The 16,662-nt window shown below is 50.3% G+C and overlaps 1 protein-coding gene across 1 annotated transcript in view; it reads left to right on the forward strand.

Annotated features, from left to right (window-relative positions):
- Positions 1-16,662, forward strand: part of TMEM266 (transmembrane protein 266) — a 260,119-nt gene that overhangs the window by 43,203 nt on the left and 200,254 nt on the right. Inside the window, exon 2 of the mRNA XM_006126238.4 lies at positions 13,695-13,800. Coding sequence (XP_006126300.2) covers positions 13,787-13,800 — 14 coding nt within the window. The 5' untranslated portion in view covers positions 13,695-13,786. The remainder of the gene's footprint in view (positions 1-13,694; positions 13,801-16,662) is intronic.

A 16,662-nucleotide genomic window follows, 5' to 3' on the forward strand; every position in this document is an offset into this window, starting at 1 on the left:
GGGCCCAGTGGCAGCTCTGCTAGCGGCTGGTCAGAGTTCAAAACCATCTTTAGCCCACCTGCTGGGGCACCGCAAGCATACAGCTTCCGGGAAAGTGCGCACACTGCTCCTCCCTTTCCCCACAGAAAAAGCTGAAGCGGAGCTTGGGCAGGAGACCAAGCAGGGTGTGTGGTGCAGAGAGCCCCTCTCCCCTGGGGAGAGCAGCACAACTCAGGGCAGGAGAGAGAGATCTTGCCACACCACTTTGGAAAGGTTGCTGACTCCTGTTTTAGATTGTAATCTCTCAGGACAGGAATTGTCTCTTCTGTTTGTACAATGTTATTTAGTGGGGCTGTGATCATGATTGGGGAAATTCTATAATTTAAATGATGATGATGATGGTTAATAATAATTAATAATGTTTAAAACAAAGGGCCAGGACCAAAAATGCACCTCTTGCTAGTTAAGAATTAGTTACTGCAGAGAAACAGGTGGCTTAGCAGTATTTCTGTTCCTCTACAACAGTGTTTCTCAAAGTGGCCTGTAAAATCAAAAAAGGGAGGAGGTGTTGCCTTGTATATTAAAAATGAATACACTTGGACTGAGGTGGAGATGGACATAGGACACAGACTTGTTGAAAGTCCCTGGGTTAGGTTAAAAGGGGTTAAAAACAAGGATGATATCATGTTGGGGTCTACTTCAGACCACCAACCCAGGCAGAAGAGGTGAATGAGGCTTTTTTTAAACAACTAACAAAATTATCCAAAGGGCAAGATTTGATGGTGATCAGGAACTTCAACTATCCAGACATATGTTGGGAAACTAACATAGCAGGGCATGGGTTATCCAATAAGCTCTTGGTCTGCATTGGGGACAATTTTTTTATTTGAGAAGGTGGTTGAGAAAGCTACTGTGGGGAAGCTGTTCTAGATTTGATTTTAACAAAGAGGGAGGAACTGGTTGAAAATTTGGAAGTGGAAGGCAGCTTCAGTGAAAGTGATCACGAAATCATAGAGTTCACGATTCTAAGGAATGGTAGAAGGGAGAACAACAAAATAGAGACAATGTATTTTTAAACCAGCTCAGGCATAATTTCCACATCCCAAACAAGGAAAACAATAAACCTGATGGACTACCTAAACTTTGTCCTACTTACACATTCTGATGAACCCAGGGGATCTGTGCCTGGAGAAGATTCCTACCTCTCTCTAACAAAGGAGACTGCTTCCCCCAGTTTGAAATTCTTTAGCTATTTGGGTGCAGAATAGCTTAACCCTTTCCTCGCTCTCCAGGTATATTATGCTCTCCTTTGCAGCTCACATTCATGACAGGGGGCTAATTTTGGAGTAAAGTCCAAGTGTAGACCAGATTTCAGACTGGCAGCTCTCCTGAACTCCTTTTTCCCTTTAAATTGTCTTCCCATGAGATTTTACTTACCAGTACTCTGCATTTGTTAATCTGATTTTAAATCCATTATCCTTATTCCTCTGCTCTCACTCCTTCCTTTTCTTAGAATCATGAAATCTATCACTTCAAGATCACTTTCACCCAAAGTACTCCTTGTCCATCAAAATCAAGTCTAAATTGGCTGCTCCCCTAGTTTATTCCTCCACTTTCTGGAACAAAAAGTTGTCCTCCGTATATCCAGGAAGGTATTAAAAATTCAGTATTTTGCCATACAATTTTTCCAAAAGACATGTGGATAGTGCAGTTCTCTAATTACCACCAGGTCCTTTGTTCTGGATATTATTTGTTCTAGAAATGCCTCATCTACCTTCCCTTCCTGATCTGGTGGTCTCTAGTCAAATCTCCTTTCTTTTATCCACCCATTAATCAAAAACATTTGATGGGGTTTTGATCAAATCTCCTCCTCCCCCTTTCCCCAGTGCTCAGGACCCGGGGCTGCTGTGCTACAGCCTCCCTCCTTCCCACTCCCCTGTGCTCAGGGGGAGCTGGTTGCACCCCTCCCAGTGACCAGAGGGAGAGCACTGGGGCAGGCAAGGCCTCAGCTCATCCTCCTGGGCAGCCAGGGGGAAAGCACAAGCCTTGGCGAGGCCTCAGCCCATGCCCCCCACCTCCTCGATGGCCAGTGGGAGAGTGCGGAGCTTGGCGAGGCTTCCACCCAACATCCTTTCCCCCCTCGCAGCTGTGGGGAGAGCACGGATCTTAGCGAGGTCTCAGCCCAGTCCCTCTCCTTCTCCAGTGGCTGGGGGGAATTCATGGGGCCAGGCAAGGCCTTGATCACCCCACACTGGTGGCCGGTGGGCGAGAGCACGGGCCGACGCAGCCTTGGCTTTCCTTAGTGGCTGGGGAGTGGGGGAGAGCCAGGGCTGGCATGACTGGGGGTGAGGAGGGAGAAAGGGGTAGACCTGAGGCCTCAGCCCTGCCCTGTGGACCAGGGGGGCGGGAGAGAGGGAAAGAGCCAGGGCTGGCCCGGCCTCAGTCCTCCCTGGTGGCAGGGGAAGTGGGGGAGAACCGTGGGTGGGGCGGAGGGGGGGCGGGAAGAGGGTAGAGTTGGGGCTGCCAGGGCCGGGGAGAGCTGGGGCTGCCTACCACCAGAGAGACGGGCCGCCGGCCGGCGGAGGAGCAGAGCGCCGCTGGGAAGGGGGAAGTGCGGCGATTCTTGCCACCGGGGCTGCCTGCGTGCAGCTCCGGCACGAGGAGGCGGGGCAGGATGCCAGGACGCTGGCATGACATGGGCCCACTGATTTTAAAGGGTTGCAGCAGCTCGGCTCTGGCCGACGGCTGCACTGCACTGGCTCCGCTCCAGTCCTGCCACGGCCCCAGCCCCCCTTTGTCTCCGTGCCGCCCGTTCCCCACGCCGACCCTGCATCCTGGGCCCCCTGCTCTCCCTCTTCCCTGCAACCCTTTGGCTCTGCATCACCCTGCTCCCCCCACTCCCTGCCCCCCCAGCTCTGTGCTGCCCGTTCCCTGCACTGCCCCAGACCCCGATCCCTCTGCCCCTCCCATTCCCCGCGTCCCATTCCCCATGCCTCCACCGCACCCTGCTCCTCCTGATCCCTGCGTCCCTCTGGCTCTGTGCCACCTGTTCCCCACGCCACCCCCGTACCCTTCCCACTGTTCCCTGCACCCCTCTGGCTCTGTGCTGTCCCTGCATCCTTGCTCCCCCTGTGGGTCAGGAGTGAAGGGTGTTTGTCCATAGGGAGGGGCTGGACAGGTCAGGGAAGAGGCTGCTGTGACCCAGCAGCGAGTGAAAGGGGGAGTTCACTTGAAGCGCCTTTGCCTTTATGGAAAAAAATGAATGAAAATGCTATTTGCTATTTATAGGGCTAAAATGCTGGGAGAAAAACTAAAACAAAAAAACCCGCATCCCATTGCAAAATGCAAACATGTAAAAGACAACAAAAAGGGGGGGAGGACGGCCAAAAAATGTTTTGCTTGGGGCAGCAAAAAACCTAGAGCTGGTCCTGGGGGAGGGGAAGGGGCTGGGCTGTGGGGAGGGGTGGAGAGGGGAGGAGAAAAATATGGGGAAGGGGCTTGTGCTGAGGGGAGGGGAGGGGAGGAGGTCAAGAGAAGAAGAAGAAAGGAGAAGGCACCAAGGGACGGGTGCAGGGGAGACAAATCCCAGGGAGCCAAGTGCAGACAATGAGGAAAAGGGCAGGAGAGGAGGTGTCAGTGGGAGGGGGGGACAGGGTGATGCTGGGAGAGGAGACGGCAAGGGTACTGGGAGTTAAAGGGGGGAGAGGGAGGTGCTGGGAGAAGGCTTGAAAGAAGGGGTGGGCATGAGAAAGGCAAGGATGGAGCAAGGCATCTGTAAGGGCACGGGCATGAGGGGAACAGGGGCAGAGGGTGGTGAGGGGGTGGGCATCAGGGAAAAAGAGGGCAAAGAGGGCAGGAGCAGTGAGGGAAGGGGGAGGCATCAGGAGGGTGCAGTTGCCAAGGGATTCTGGGGGTGAAGCAGAAGGGCAGACACCTGCAGGGGATTAACCAGCACCAGAGGAGAGAGGCAGGGCAGATGTGTAGAGGGAGGTGTTAGGAGAGGGAACGAGGAGGGGTAGCTCACATGATCAGAGCGGGGCTACTGGAGGAGTGGGCACAGGGGGGGGAGAAGGGCAGGCAGAGGGGGGCAGGTCTCAGGAGGGCTGAGGGCAGTGAGAAGGGCAGGAGTCAGGACAGCAGAGGAGGGTGAGGGGTTGGGGGGCAGCAGGCACCAGGGGAGCTGATGGAGCAAGGGGAGGAGACATGGCAGCAGACAGCAAAGGTAGAGGTTTATAAGATATTTATTAATAACTTATTAGTAATTACTGTTCTTATTAGGAATGGGTGGCGAGTCCCTTTTTTGTCTGGCGAGTAGGGTTTTCCAGTATTTGTCGACCCCTGTTAGTAAGGCATTTGATACGGTCTCGCATGATATTCTTATCACTAAATTAGGCAAATACAACTTAGATGGCGCTACTATAAGGTGAGTAGATAACCATTCTCAGAGAGTAGTTATTAACGGTTCACAATTCTGCTGGAAAGGCATAACAAGTGGGGTTCCTCAGGGGTCTGTTTTGGGACCGGTTCTGTTCAATATCTTGATCAACAATTTAGATATTGGCATAGGGTATGTCTAGACTACATGCCTCTGGCGACAGAGGCATGTAGATTAGACTACCCGGCATAGGAAAATAGGATTATTTAAATTGCGGCTTCATTTAAATTTAAATGGCTGCCGCGCTGAGCCGATCAGCTGTTTGTTGGCTCAGCACGGCAGCCATTTAAATTTAAATAATCACCGCTTCATTTTCCTATGCCAGGTAGTCTAATCTAAATGCCTCTGTCGTCAGAGGCATGTAGTCTAGACGTACCCATAGAGAGTACACTTTTTAAGTTTCCAGATGTTACAAAGCTGGGAGGGGTTGCAACGGCTTTGGAGGATGGGTCATAATTCAAAATGATCTAAACAAACTGGAGAAATGGTCTGAGGTACATAGGATGAAGTTTAATAAGGACAAATGCAAAATACTCCACTTAGGAAGGAACAATCAGTCTCACACATACAGAATGGGACACGACTGTCTAGAGAGGAGTACTGCAGAAACAGATCTAGGGGTCATAGTGGACCACAAGCTAAATGAGTCAACAGTGTGATGCTATTGCAAAAAAAAAGTAAACATGATTCTGGGATGCATTACCAGGTGTGTTTGTGAGCAAGACACGAGAAGTAATTCTTTTGCTCTACTCTCCACTATACTCAGTTGGGGTATGTCTACACTACAGCACTAATTCGAACTAACTTAATTCGAATTAGTTAATTCGAACTAAGCTAATTCGAACTAGTGCATCTAGACCTAAAAACTAGTTCGAATTAGCATTTTGCTAATTCGAACTAGCATGTCCACATTGAGTGGACCCTGAACCGAGGTTAAGGCTGGCCGGAAGCAGTGCCGGCAGGGCATCAGATTAGGACTTAGAGCGTGCAGCTGCTGCCTCAGGCTAGCCGAGGGCTGTACTTAAAGGGACCCGACCCCCACCCCGGACAGACAGTTCTCAGGGGTTCCCCGCTCGCTTGTCTAACTCGATGAGGGACAGCAAAGCAGTCCTGGCTTGGAGTGCCTTGAATGCCCACACTCGGCACATCACAGTGCTCGGCCATCAGCCCGGCTGCACTTCCCTCAGGCTGCCATCCGGGGGCGGGAGGGCCAATCGGGGGGCTGCAGGAGAGCTTCCACCCCGAGGAGCCCGCAGAGCCACCCTAGTCCTCCCCATCGGGGGCTCGTACCCCATTCCTCCCTCACCTCCTTCCACTTACCCCTCCCTAGCCCCCCTTCCTGATGTACAAAATAAAGGACACGTGTGTTCAAAAATAGAAACTCTCTTTATTTAACAAAACTCGGAGGGGGGGGATTATCCTCTGGGGAGACTGGGAAAAGGAGGTGGGAGAGGGGAGGGCAACTAAAATGATCAGGGGTTTGGAACAGGTCCCATATGAAGAGAGGCTAAAGCGGCTGGGACTTTTCAGCTTGCAAAAGAGGAGACTGAGGGGTGATATGAGAGAGGTCTATAAAAGCATGAGTGGTGTGGAAAGGGTGCATAAAGAAAAGTTCTTCATTAGTTCCCATAATAGAAGGACTAGAGGACACCAAATGAAGTGAATGGGTAGCAGGCTTCAAACTAATAACAGAAAGTTCTTCTTCACAAAGCAAATAGTCAGCCTGTGGAACTCCTTGCTGCAGGAGGCTGTGAAGGCTAGAACTATAACAGAGTTTAAAGAGAAGTTAGATAAAGTCATGGAGGTTGGGTCCATGGAGTGCTATTAGCCAGCGGGTAGAAATGGTGTCCCTGGCCTCTGTTTGTGGAAGGCTGGAGATGGATGGCACAAGACAAATGGCTTAGTCCTTGTCTTCGGTCCATCCCCTCCAGGGTAGCTAGTGGTCTAGATGGACCTTTGGTCTGACCCAGTAAGGCCATTCTTATGTTCTTATGTTCTAAGGTCAGGGCTCAGAGTCGGGGGTCTCACTGGACCACCTTGATTTTCATGCAAACCTGCTCCTGGTTGGCCAGGCTGGCAGCTATCCTGCCCTAGATGGCCACTTTCCTGTGCCTAGTGCGGAGGTCGTGGACATTGGAGGCTTCCCTCCAAACCTCGATGAGGTCCACGATGTCCGCAGTAGACCAGGCGGGTACCCGCCTCTTGCGGCCCCGGGCAGGCTCCTGGGAGCCGCCAGCCTGGTCCTGGGAAGAGGCGGAGGGCTGGGTGGCAGTGGGTGGCTGGCTCGTGCTGTGCCAGGTGCAGGGTCTGCTGGCTGGGTGCTGGCAGGCTTGCACCTGGCACGGGCACCGTAGCCAGCCCGTGCCCCTTTAAGGGCTCCGGGGCCGGTAGTGGGGCAGAAGAGTTTCCCTGGTGGTGCCCAGAGTGGCCACCAGGGCAAGGTGGGTAGGGCTAGACTCCCACTAGTTCGAATTAAGTGGCTACACAGCCCTTAATTCGAACTACTTAATTCGAACTAGGCGTTAGTCCTCGTAGAATGAGGTTTACCTAGTTCGAATTAAGCACTCCGCTAGTTCGAATTAAGTTCGAACTAGCGGTTTGCCTGTGTAGCGCCTATCAAAGTTAATTCAAACTAATGGCTGTTAGTTCGAATTAACTTTGTAGTGTAGACATACCATTGGAGTATTGTGTCCAGTTCTGGTCATCACAAGAAAGACGTGGAGAAATTGGAGAAGGTTCAGAGAAGAGCAACAAGAATGATTAACGGTCTAGAGAACATGACCTTTGAAGGAAGATGAAAAGAATTGGGCTTGTTTAGGTTGGAAAGGAAAAGACTGAGAGGGGACATGATAGCGGTTTTTAAGATATTTAAATGGGTGTCGCAAGGAGGAGGGAGAAAATTGTTCACCTTGGCCTCTGAGGATAGGAGAAGCAGCAATGGGCTTAAACTGCAGCAAGGGAGGTTTAGGTTGGACATTAGGAAAAACTTCCTAATTGTCAGGGTAGCGAAACACTGGAATAAGTTGCCTAGGGAGGTTGTGGAATCTCCATCTCTGCAGATATTTAAGAGGAGGTTAGATAGCCATCTGTCAAGGATGATCTAGATAGTGCTGGGTCCTGCCATGAGGGCAGGGGTCTGGACTCAGTGACCTCTCGAGGTTCCTTCCAAGTTCTATGATTCTATACAAGTATTTATTCTTTTAATGCCAGATCATGCTTACTTTATTCAGATGAATAATTCCATTAATTTCATTTGATTTATCTGCAAAGAGTAAAGTGATTAAGATTTCAGCCCTAGCTTTTTGACTATACAAACATATAGGTAATCTAAGAATAAATTAGCAAGCATTTATTGTGTTACAGGCATATACTATAGAAAATAATGCTTTGGAAGTTGAAATTCTGTAACTTACATTTATTTTAGTATTTTTGGGGGAAAAAGAATTACGGAATACCTAAATGAGTTGAATGCTTCAACTTGTACATAATGTTTAAAACTGAGGGGTTGTTTTAGTACAATAATGGCAATTTTTCAGTGTGAATTTCAAATATATCCTAACTTTACACATTTCTGTGGCATTCATTATAATTAATAAGAGTACATTTTTGTCTTTCACCAACAGACTCCGTAACTTCGTTGCAGCTAATTATATGTATTATATGAGCAGTTTCGTGTTTATTCTTTATCACTACACTTTCCCAAATACTTTATTTAAAAGGACATTGGCTTGCTTTCTTTAAATATATTTTTTGACCTTTTCATTGTTTCTTAACACTGAAAGTTAATTTTAGTGCTTGTGATAGCAGTGCACATCAGCTGCCGCTAATGGCTTCATTCTAGCAAGCTTGTCCATTATCATTTTGGTGTTTCAGTTCACACCTATTATACAGCACAAATGCATAGGGATATGTTCGGCCTTGAACAAAGATTACCCATTATGCCAAACAGGTTAATGGGCTTGACAGACACAACCATCATATGTATAGTAGCCCAATGTCTGTGACCGTGTAACGCGGAAATGCTGGCTGTTCCCTCTGGGGGGTGCTGTTGCCTCCTGCCGTGGTGCTTGGCTGACTTCTGTGCTGCATGGCGAGCGTGGTGCCCAAATGGCCACTTGCACTACAGGCAGTCCCCGACTTACGCGGATCCGACTTATGTCGGATCCGCACTTATGAACGGGGCTTTTCTCGCCCTGGAGCTCATGGGCGGCAAGTCGCCACCCGTGTCCTCCGGGGCGAGAAAAGCTTCTCCCGGTCTCCCTGGTCTGCTGGGGGGGTCCAGCAAAGCCGCTGGACGCCCCCCACAGCAGACCAGGGACACCAGAGCAAAGCCGCCGCCTGGGCGGCTTTGCTCGTTTGCCCGGGAGCAAAGCCGCCCAGGTGGCGGCTTTGCTCTGGTGTCCCTGGTCTGCTGGGGGGGGGTCCAGCGGCTTTGCTGGACCCCCCCAGCAGGCCAGGGAGACGGGGAGCAAAGCCGCGGAGCACGCCCGCAGCGGGACAGCCCAGGCGCGCTTGGGCTGTCCCACTGTGGGCATGCTCCAAGGCTTTGCTCCCCGTCTCCCTGGTCTGACCAGCAGACTAGGGAGATGGGGAGCAAAGACTCAGAGCACGCCAGCAGTGGGACAGCCGTGGGGTGCCTGGACTGTCCCACTTCCCGCGTGCTCTGCGGCTTTGCTCCGCGTCTCCCAGGTCAGCAGACCAGGGAGACGGAGCAAAGCCATGGAGGACTTGGGCGGTCCCGCCACCCCCGTCTCCCTGGTCTGCTGGGGGGGGGGGTACAGCTAGTGCCCCCCCCAGCAGACCAGGCTTTTCTTGCCTACCCCTGGGGTAGAGCAGCTGGGGGCTGCCGGGTTGGTCCCACAGCGCCGCTCCGGACCAACCCAACAGCACCCCAGCTGCTCAGCCCCAGGCGTCCTGATTCAGCCGCTGCTGGTCAGTTTCAGCAGTGGCTGAATCAGGACGCCTGGGGCAGAGCAGCTGGGGTGCTGCTGGGTTGCTCCAGTAGTGCCGAGGAGCCGCGCTACTGGAGCAACCCAGCAGCACCCCAGCTGCTCTGCCCCAGGCGTCCCCAAGTCAGCCGCTGCTGAAACTGACCAGCGGCTGACTACAGGAAGCCTGAGGCAGAGTTGCTCTGCCCCAGGCTTCCTGGAATCAGCCGCTGATCAGTTTCAGCAGCAGCTGACTTGGGGACGCCTGGGTTTCTTAAGTTGAATCTGTATGTAAGTCAGAACTGGCATCCAGATTCAGCTGCGGTTGAAAGTGATCAGTTTCAGCAGCGGCTGACGCCAGTTCCGACTTACATACAGATTCAACTTAAGAACAAACCTACAGTCCCTATTTTGTATGTAACCCGGGGACTGCTTGTACTTTCTTCTGCGTGGCAACTCAGCTCAGCAGTGCAGAAGTTAGCCAAGTGCCACAGTGGGAGGCGAAGGGGGGTGGGGCGGTGACGTGTGGCGTGACAGCGGCTCCAGGCCCCGCCCCTCTTCACCTGCTGCCATGGTTCTCAGGTCATTTCTGCACCACTCAGCTGGGCTGCCACGAGAGAGCCCAAATGGCCATTTGCTCCGTTTGCTCCTGTGTGGCGGCCCAGCTGAGTGGCGCAGAAGTCAGCCGAGCACTACGGCGGGAGGCGAAGAGGGGCAGAGCGGTGACATGCGGCGTGACAGTGGCTCCAGGCCCTGCCCCCTGGCTGTGAACGGACCCTGGCGGGGGGGGGGGGAAAGCAGGGGAACAAGAGGGAGGGGAAGGTGGAGGACAACTTGGAGGCTGCAGGATCAGTGCAAGGGGGCAGTTGGAGCTCACAGCCAGCCGCTAAGCCGTGCTGCCGTGTGGCAGCAAGTGGCACAAACAGCCGTTTGGACTCGGTGCTCCCCATGCAGGAGGAGGAGGAAGAGAGAGAGAGAGTGAGAGGCAGGAGGAGAAGAGAGAATGAGAGGCAGAAGGCGTACAGATTCCACGAGGCGTACAGATAGTTCGGAGTAGCTTGCTAGTCCGAACTATCTAGCCCGTGCCGCGTGTAGCCGCGCGGCACGGGGTTCGCACTAGCCGGCTTTTAAAAATGGCGGCGCCGGCTTTATGCTAATGAAGCCCGGGAAATTCAAATCCCAGGCTTCATTAGCAAGTTCGGTATGCATACATTACCCCCCTAGTTCGAATTAGGGGGGTAGTGTAGACATACCCATATATAGTAGCCCAATGTCTGTGACTCTGTAATGCTGAAACGCTGGCTGTTCCCTCTGAGCGGTGCTGTTGCCTTCTGCCGTAGCGCTCGGCTGACTTCTGCGCCGCTTAGCTGGGCTGCCGCAGGGGAGCAAGCGGTGCAAGTGGCCATTTGGGCGCTGTAGTCCCCATGCAGCACCCCAAACAGCTGCTTGCGCCACTTGCTCCCCCACGGTGGCCCAGCTGAGCAGTGCAGAAGTCAGCTGAGCGCCATGACAGGAGGGGAAGGGGGTGGGGCGGTGACGTACACAGCTAGGGGTGGGGCCCAGTCGTGTACGTCACTGCCCTACCCCTCTTCGCGCCTCCCTTCACCTCCTGCGGTGGTGCTTGGCTGACTTCTGCGCTGCTCAGCCGGGCCGCCGCGGGGGAGCCCAAACGGCAGCCTGCTCCCCTGCGGTGGCCTGGCTGAGCGGCGCAGAAGTCAGCCAAGCACCACCGCAGGAGGCGAAGGGAGGCGCGAAGAGGGGTGGGGCAGTGACATACATGACTGGGCCCCACCCTTAGCTGTGTATGTCATCGCCCCACCCTCCTTCCCCTCCCGTCATGGTGCTCAGCTTACTTCTGTGCCGCTCAGCCGGGCCACCACGGGGGAGCAAGTGGTGCAAGCAGCCGTTTGGGCTCTGTGCTCTCCGTGCATGAGGAGGAGAAGAGAAAGAGAGAGTGAGGGGCAAGAGGGGGAGGAGAAGAGGAGAAAGAGAGAGTGAGAGGCAGGAGGGGGAGAAGAGAAAGAGAGAGATGGAGAGAGAGGGTAGGAGGCAGTAGGAGGAGGAGAGAAAGAGAGACAGAACGAGAGACCGGAGGCCTCAGGAGAGAGGTATGAGATAGAAAGGGAATAGGACGTGGAGGAGAGACCTGTAAATCCCGCCTTATTGATACTAGACAGATCATTATGCATGAAAGTGTGTTAAGACCAAGGGGAGCTTTCCTAAAGATACTAACAAATTTAGCAGCACAAATCCCACAAGTCAGTGAGAACTTTTCTCTTAATCCTTTCACCTGAACTAATGCTCTCATATATAAAAGTCTGTATAGTATGTACAGAATAAGATCCCTGGAGTTTCTGAGAACTTGTGGTCCTAAATCTCTTAGCCCAAGAGTGGGCAAATACCAGCCCACAAGCTGGATTCAGTCTGCCAGGTTTAGTTAGGACATGTCTCCACTGCAATATTTACCTGCATGGCCGGAAGTACCGGTGATCACAGCTTTTGTTCGCTGCAGATTTCTGTTCCTGGGCAATTGTAGGTGCAGGAAGCAGTGTCTCGGCCCTTGCTGCTTCCCACTGCTCCCATTGGCCAGGAATGGTGATCTTCATCCAATGGGAGCTGTGATCACTCGTAACAGCTGCTTCCCTCTGCTCCCATTGGCCAGGAATGGTGATCTTCATCCAATGGGAGCTGTGATCACTCGTAACAGCAGCTGTGAAGGTAAATATAGTTCTGGGGAATTGCCGCCATGTTATTGTCCATTCTGTCTTAGCCTCTTTTGAAAATCCGCCCCCTAAGGCATTGTCCATTACTTTAAATTTTCTAATAAGTAGCCTTGTGGCATCTTAGAGACAAACAAAATTATATAGCGTCATGAGCTTTTGTGGGTAAGGCCCACTTCATCAGATGGGTTGGAGTGGAAATAACAAAATCCAAGCTATATATAACAGCGAAAGAAATATCTGTCAATTGTAGGACCCATGTTAATGAGTCTAATTAAGTGGACTGGATGTGTCCCATTCATAACTTTTGCTGTGAAAATGCAGCTGTCCATGGCAGAGGAAATTGACTTAGTGGTGCATTAACCAGTTAATCTATTTTTTCAGGGCAGGGTAACAGTGTCAGATTTGAGGATGAATTCCAGTTCTACTGATGCACTGCACTAATTTCCACAGGTGTCTCAAAGATAGCTAGGAGTGCTGGTAGCATACGGTCTGAGGAGAGTCAACATAGCAGGATAATCTTGCTATAAAGGTGCCAATGCCTGAGATAATGGGTCGTCCAGGATTTCCAGGTTTATGAATCTTGGGTAGCAGGGTTGGGACTTGAGTCCTGGTTGGGGCTCTGGGGGTGTGTTTGTGTAGATTTGATACTGAGCTTTAGCAGGGAGTTTCTTGAGCAGATGGTGTAATTTCTTTTGGTATTCCTCAGGGAGATGAGAGGAAACAGGTAGAATGTGGTGTAGGTGAGTTGTCAGGTGAGTTCATAATCTGACATTCATTATGACTACAGCACCTCTCCTTTGTCAGCCTCTTTGATTATAATGTCAGAGTTGTTTTTGAGGCTGTGGATAGCGTTGCATTTTGCATGGCTGAGGTTATGTGTCACATGCTTTTGTTCACAATGTGAGCCTGTGCATGTTTGCAGAAGCAATCAGTGTAGAAGTCCAGACTGTCATTTTGACCAACAGGAGGCATCACAAAAAAATCTTCTTATGGGGAAAGTAGGGGGGATCCTGTGGGTCAGTGCAATGTTCAATGGTGTGTTGAAAATATTCCTTCAGTAGTAGGCGGCGAAAATAGGCTTTCAGGTAACCACAAAACTATATTGTGTGTGTGATGAGGCAGAGTCCCCGAGATAGGACAGACTCTTCTGCTGGACTAAGTGTGTGCTTGGATAGATTAACAATGTTGTTGGAGTTGAAGATACCGTAGTTTTAGAACACTTTCATATCGGAGTTTAGATAGTTTGTCTTTCTTCTGTAGGAAGTGAAGTGAGCTTTGTAGATGGCTTGTCTAGCCACATAGAAGTTTATGTGGAAGCTTGTTTTTTTTCTGAGATTCTCTAGTTTTGAGAACTCCTTCATTTTCTTCTGTTTGTTTTTATAGGATGGTGATTAGGTGATCTGAATTTTCTGATAGTTTAAAGCCAGGCTTTAAAGGTGTTTTGGGTGGTGGGGAGATTTGTGTGTAAAGCTACAGTAAAAATAGAATCACCACCACAAAAAAGGGTGTGTGTAGTATTTGTGGGAAATAAAACTTTATACAAACTACATTATATGAAAATGAATGTTAATGGAGATCTGCACACAAACTGCAACTGTAGTTCCAGATTGTATATTTTATCTTTTGTAGAAACCTTGCCTTGAAATGCTGAAAATTGTCTGCAGAGGAGCTGAACTTAGTTGAATACTGGAAAAGCTGCTGATTTATTTGTACCTTTCAACATGACCAGTCCCCAGTAAGTACTATATAAGTGTTACAAATGCTGTTTTGTTCAATTATTCAAATCTCATTTATGCAAAATCCTGTGCTAAATTCTCCTGATATCAAGGAGGTTTTATCAGTGTTGCTGGGAGGGGAATTTTAAGTTTTGGGTAAGACATGAAGGATTTTTTCAGCTGTCTGCAGAGCCTGAATTAGTGCAACAATAATAAAATGAATATGGTAAGTTTTTCTGAAGTGAATGACCAAGGACTAATGTATAAAATTATTTTAGGTCTGTTTACATTTTTTTCCTGCCCACAAACCTGTGTTAACACTATTTGTTAACATGCTTTTTCTTTGTCAGTTTATTATTAGGTCTCACTTAAGCTACTTAAGAGTCCAAGGCTAAAAAAAAAGAAGTTGAAAGGGCTTCTCTAATTCTATTCACAGTTCAACAAAATCATAGTTAGATTGTGGTCCACCCCAAACTAGAAGACAGCATCTTCAGGAAGTATGTGAAACAAAAGCATTAAAACAGAGAAGGGAAAAGTCTGGCCAAATATCAGGAAAAAAAATGTGCTAATTAGATTTTTTTTTTAGACAATGAAGTAATCTTCAATGGAAGTGGTAAAAGCCTCATTTCTTGGGACATGTAAAATTAGGTTGGACAAATAACTAAATAAAATATAATGGGAAAGGGACACTGGCTGCATGACTCAGGATCTTTTGCCCTATTTTCTATGATTCTTTGAAACAATCATAGGTCATTTTGAGCCTTTTATTTCGGTCCTAATAGTGTCTTCGCTTTGTTAAAGTGACCTTCTCAGTAGTTCTACTCCTTTATAATTCTAGTGCATGACTGCTTTTTCCCCACTTCTTCAACTTAGACTCTTATCTTTCCTCATCCAGGTCTTAATGTTCCTGGCTCTAAACTCTTACAAGACACACAATTTAGGCAACAACTCTTCTAAATTATTCAGGTTTTTTTTGTGGGATTTGGTTAAATTGCTAGAAGATTAATAGTGTCTCTTTTTTAAAAGCTATTAATTCAGAACTATTCTAAATGTTAACCAGAGGTGAATGAAGGGCAGTAGAATGCATGTATTAGCCTTAGAGCAAGTTTTTAAACTGTGAGGTAGGCTTCCCAAGGGACGCACAGGAATGTGTCAAGGGAGGCACGAAGTGTGTGCTACTTAAAAAAAGTAAAATTAACAAAAACATCTCTGGCTCTCAGCCTTGATAAAGCTCAGAAGTCCTGGAGCACCCCCACTTGAGTTCTCTTTCCTCTACTTCCTCAGTTCCTAACTAAGAGGCAGCTAAGGCTTGGGTTCTCCTTCCCATGGACCCCTCAATCTTTCACTTGGAAACAGCGGGCTTCTGCTGTCAGTCCCAGGGTGGCAGCAGTGTAGGGGTAAGGGTAGTGATGGGATACTAAGTCTACTTTGGAAAGTGATACTGATGAATATTATTTTTCTCATTGCCACCCTTTTATGCTGCTGCTGCCACTGATTGTTTGGCCAGTAGCTGCTGCTCTCCACTCTGCCTTCAGAACTGAGTATTGGTGTTTATATACTTGGGCAGGGGGTGTAAATAACTAGAGATACCAAGAAGGGGCACCTGATCAAATATATTTGAGAATCTCTGTCTCAAAGTGATTTGTATGCTGGTCAGTCAAACACTTGATCATTCTTCACTGATCTCACTACAAAAAGGAAGGGGTTTAATTTATGTATTGTGATAAAGCTCGTATGAAAACACGGTGGGCTTTGCTTCCTGGCAGATTTTGCTGGCAGGTAAGATATGCTGCCCTTGCTTCCTCGGGAAGTCCTTGGAGAGAAGCGGGCAGCTACCCCCTGCCAGGAGCTCCTCCTCCTCTGAGCTCCCCCTCCCCCCAACCACCTGTTCTGACTCCTGCACCCCCACCTCTTGCCCTGAGCCCCACCTCACCCTTTGCTCTGACTCGCATCCTCTACTCCTTACCCTGAGCTTCTCCTCACAATTCAATCCTGAATACTACTCCCCCACACATACTCCCAGTCCTCTATCCTGAGCCTCTCCTCACGCTCCAACCCTGACTACCACACCTCCCCTCATTCCCAGCCCCCTGCCCTGAAGGACCCTGAGCCTCCCACATCATCAGTCCCCTATCCTGACTCCTGTAGCCCCCTGCACTGCCAGCTCACTGTCATGAAGAAACCTAGCAATGCCAGGTAAGTTTGTTGACTATTTACAGGCAGTCCCCAGGTTACGTACAAGATAGGGACTGTAGGTTTGTTCTTAAGTTGAATCTGTATGTAAGTCGGAACTGGTGTCCAGATTCAGCCGCTGCTGAAACTGACCGCCAGTTCCGACTTACATACAGAATCAACTTAAGAACCCCAAGCGTCCCCAAGTCAGCTGCTGCTGAAACTGATCAGCAGCTGATTCCAGGAAGCCCGGGGCAGAGCAACTCTGCCTCGGGCTTCCTGTAGTCAGCGCTGGTCAGTTTCAGCAGCAGCTGACTTGGGGACGCCTGGGGCAGAGCAGCTGGGGTGCTGCTGGGTTGCTCCAGTAGCGCGGCTCCTCGGCGCTACTGGAGCAACCCAGCAGCACCCCAGCTGCTCTGCCCCAGGCGTCCTGATTCAGCCACTGCTGAAACTGACCAGCAGCGGCTGAATCAGGACGCCTGGGGCTGAGCAGCTGGGGTGCTGCTGGGTTGGTCCGGCAGCACCCCAGCTGCTCTGCCACAGGCGTCCGGAGAAAAGCCTAGTCTGCTGGGGGGGGGGCATACTAGCTGCGCCCCCCCCCCCCCCCAGCAGACCAGGAAGACGCGGGCGGCGGACCGAGACGCACCGCGGTCCCGCCGCCTGGGTCCTCTGCGGCTTTGCTCCCCGTCTCCCTGGTCTGCTGGAGACCA

Source organism: Pelodiscus sinensis, chromosome 14 (genome assembly GCF_049634645.1).
Source record: "Pelodiscus sinensis isolate JC-2024 chromosome 14, ASM4963464v1, whole genome shotgun sequence".
Lineage (NCBI taxonomy): Eukaryota > Metazoa > Chordata > Testudines > Trionychidae > Pelodiscus > Pelodiscus sinensis.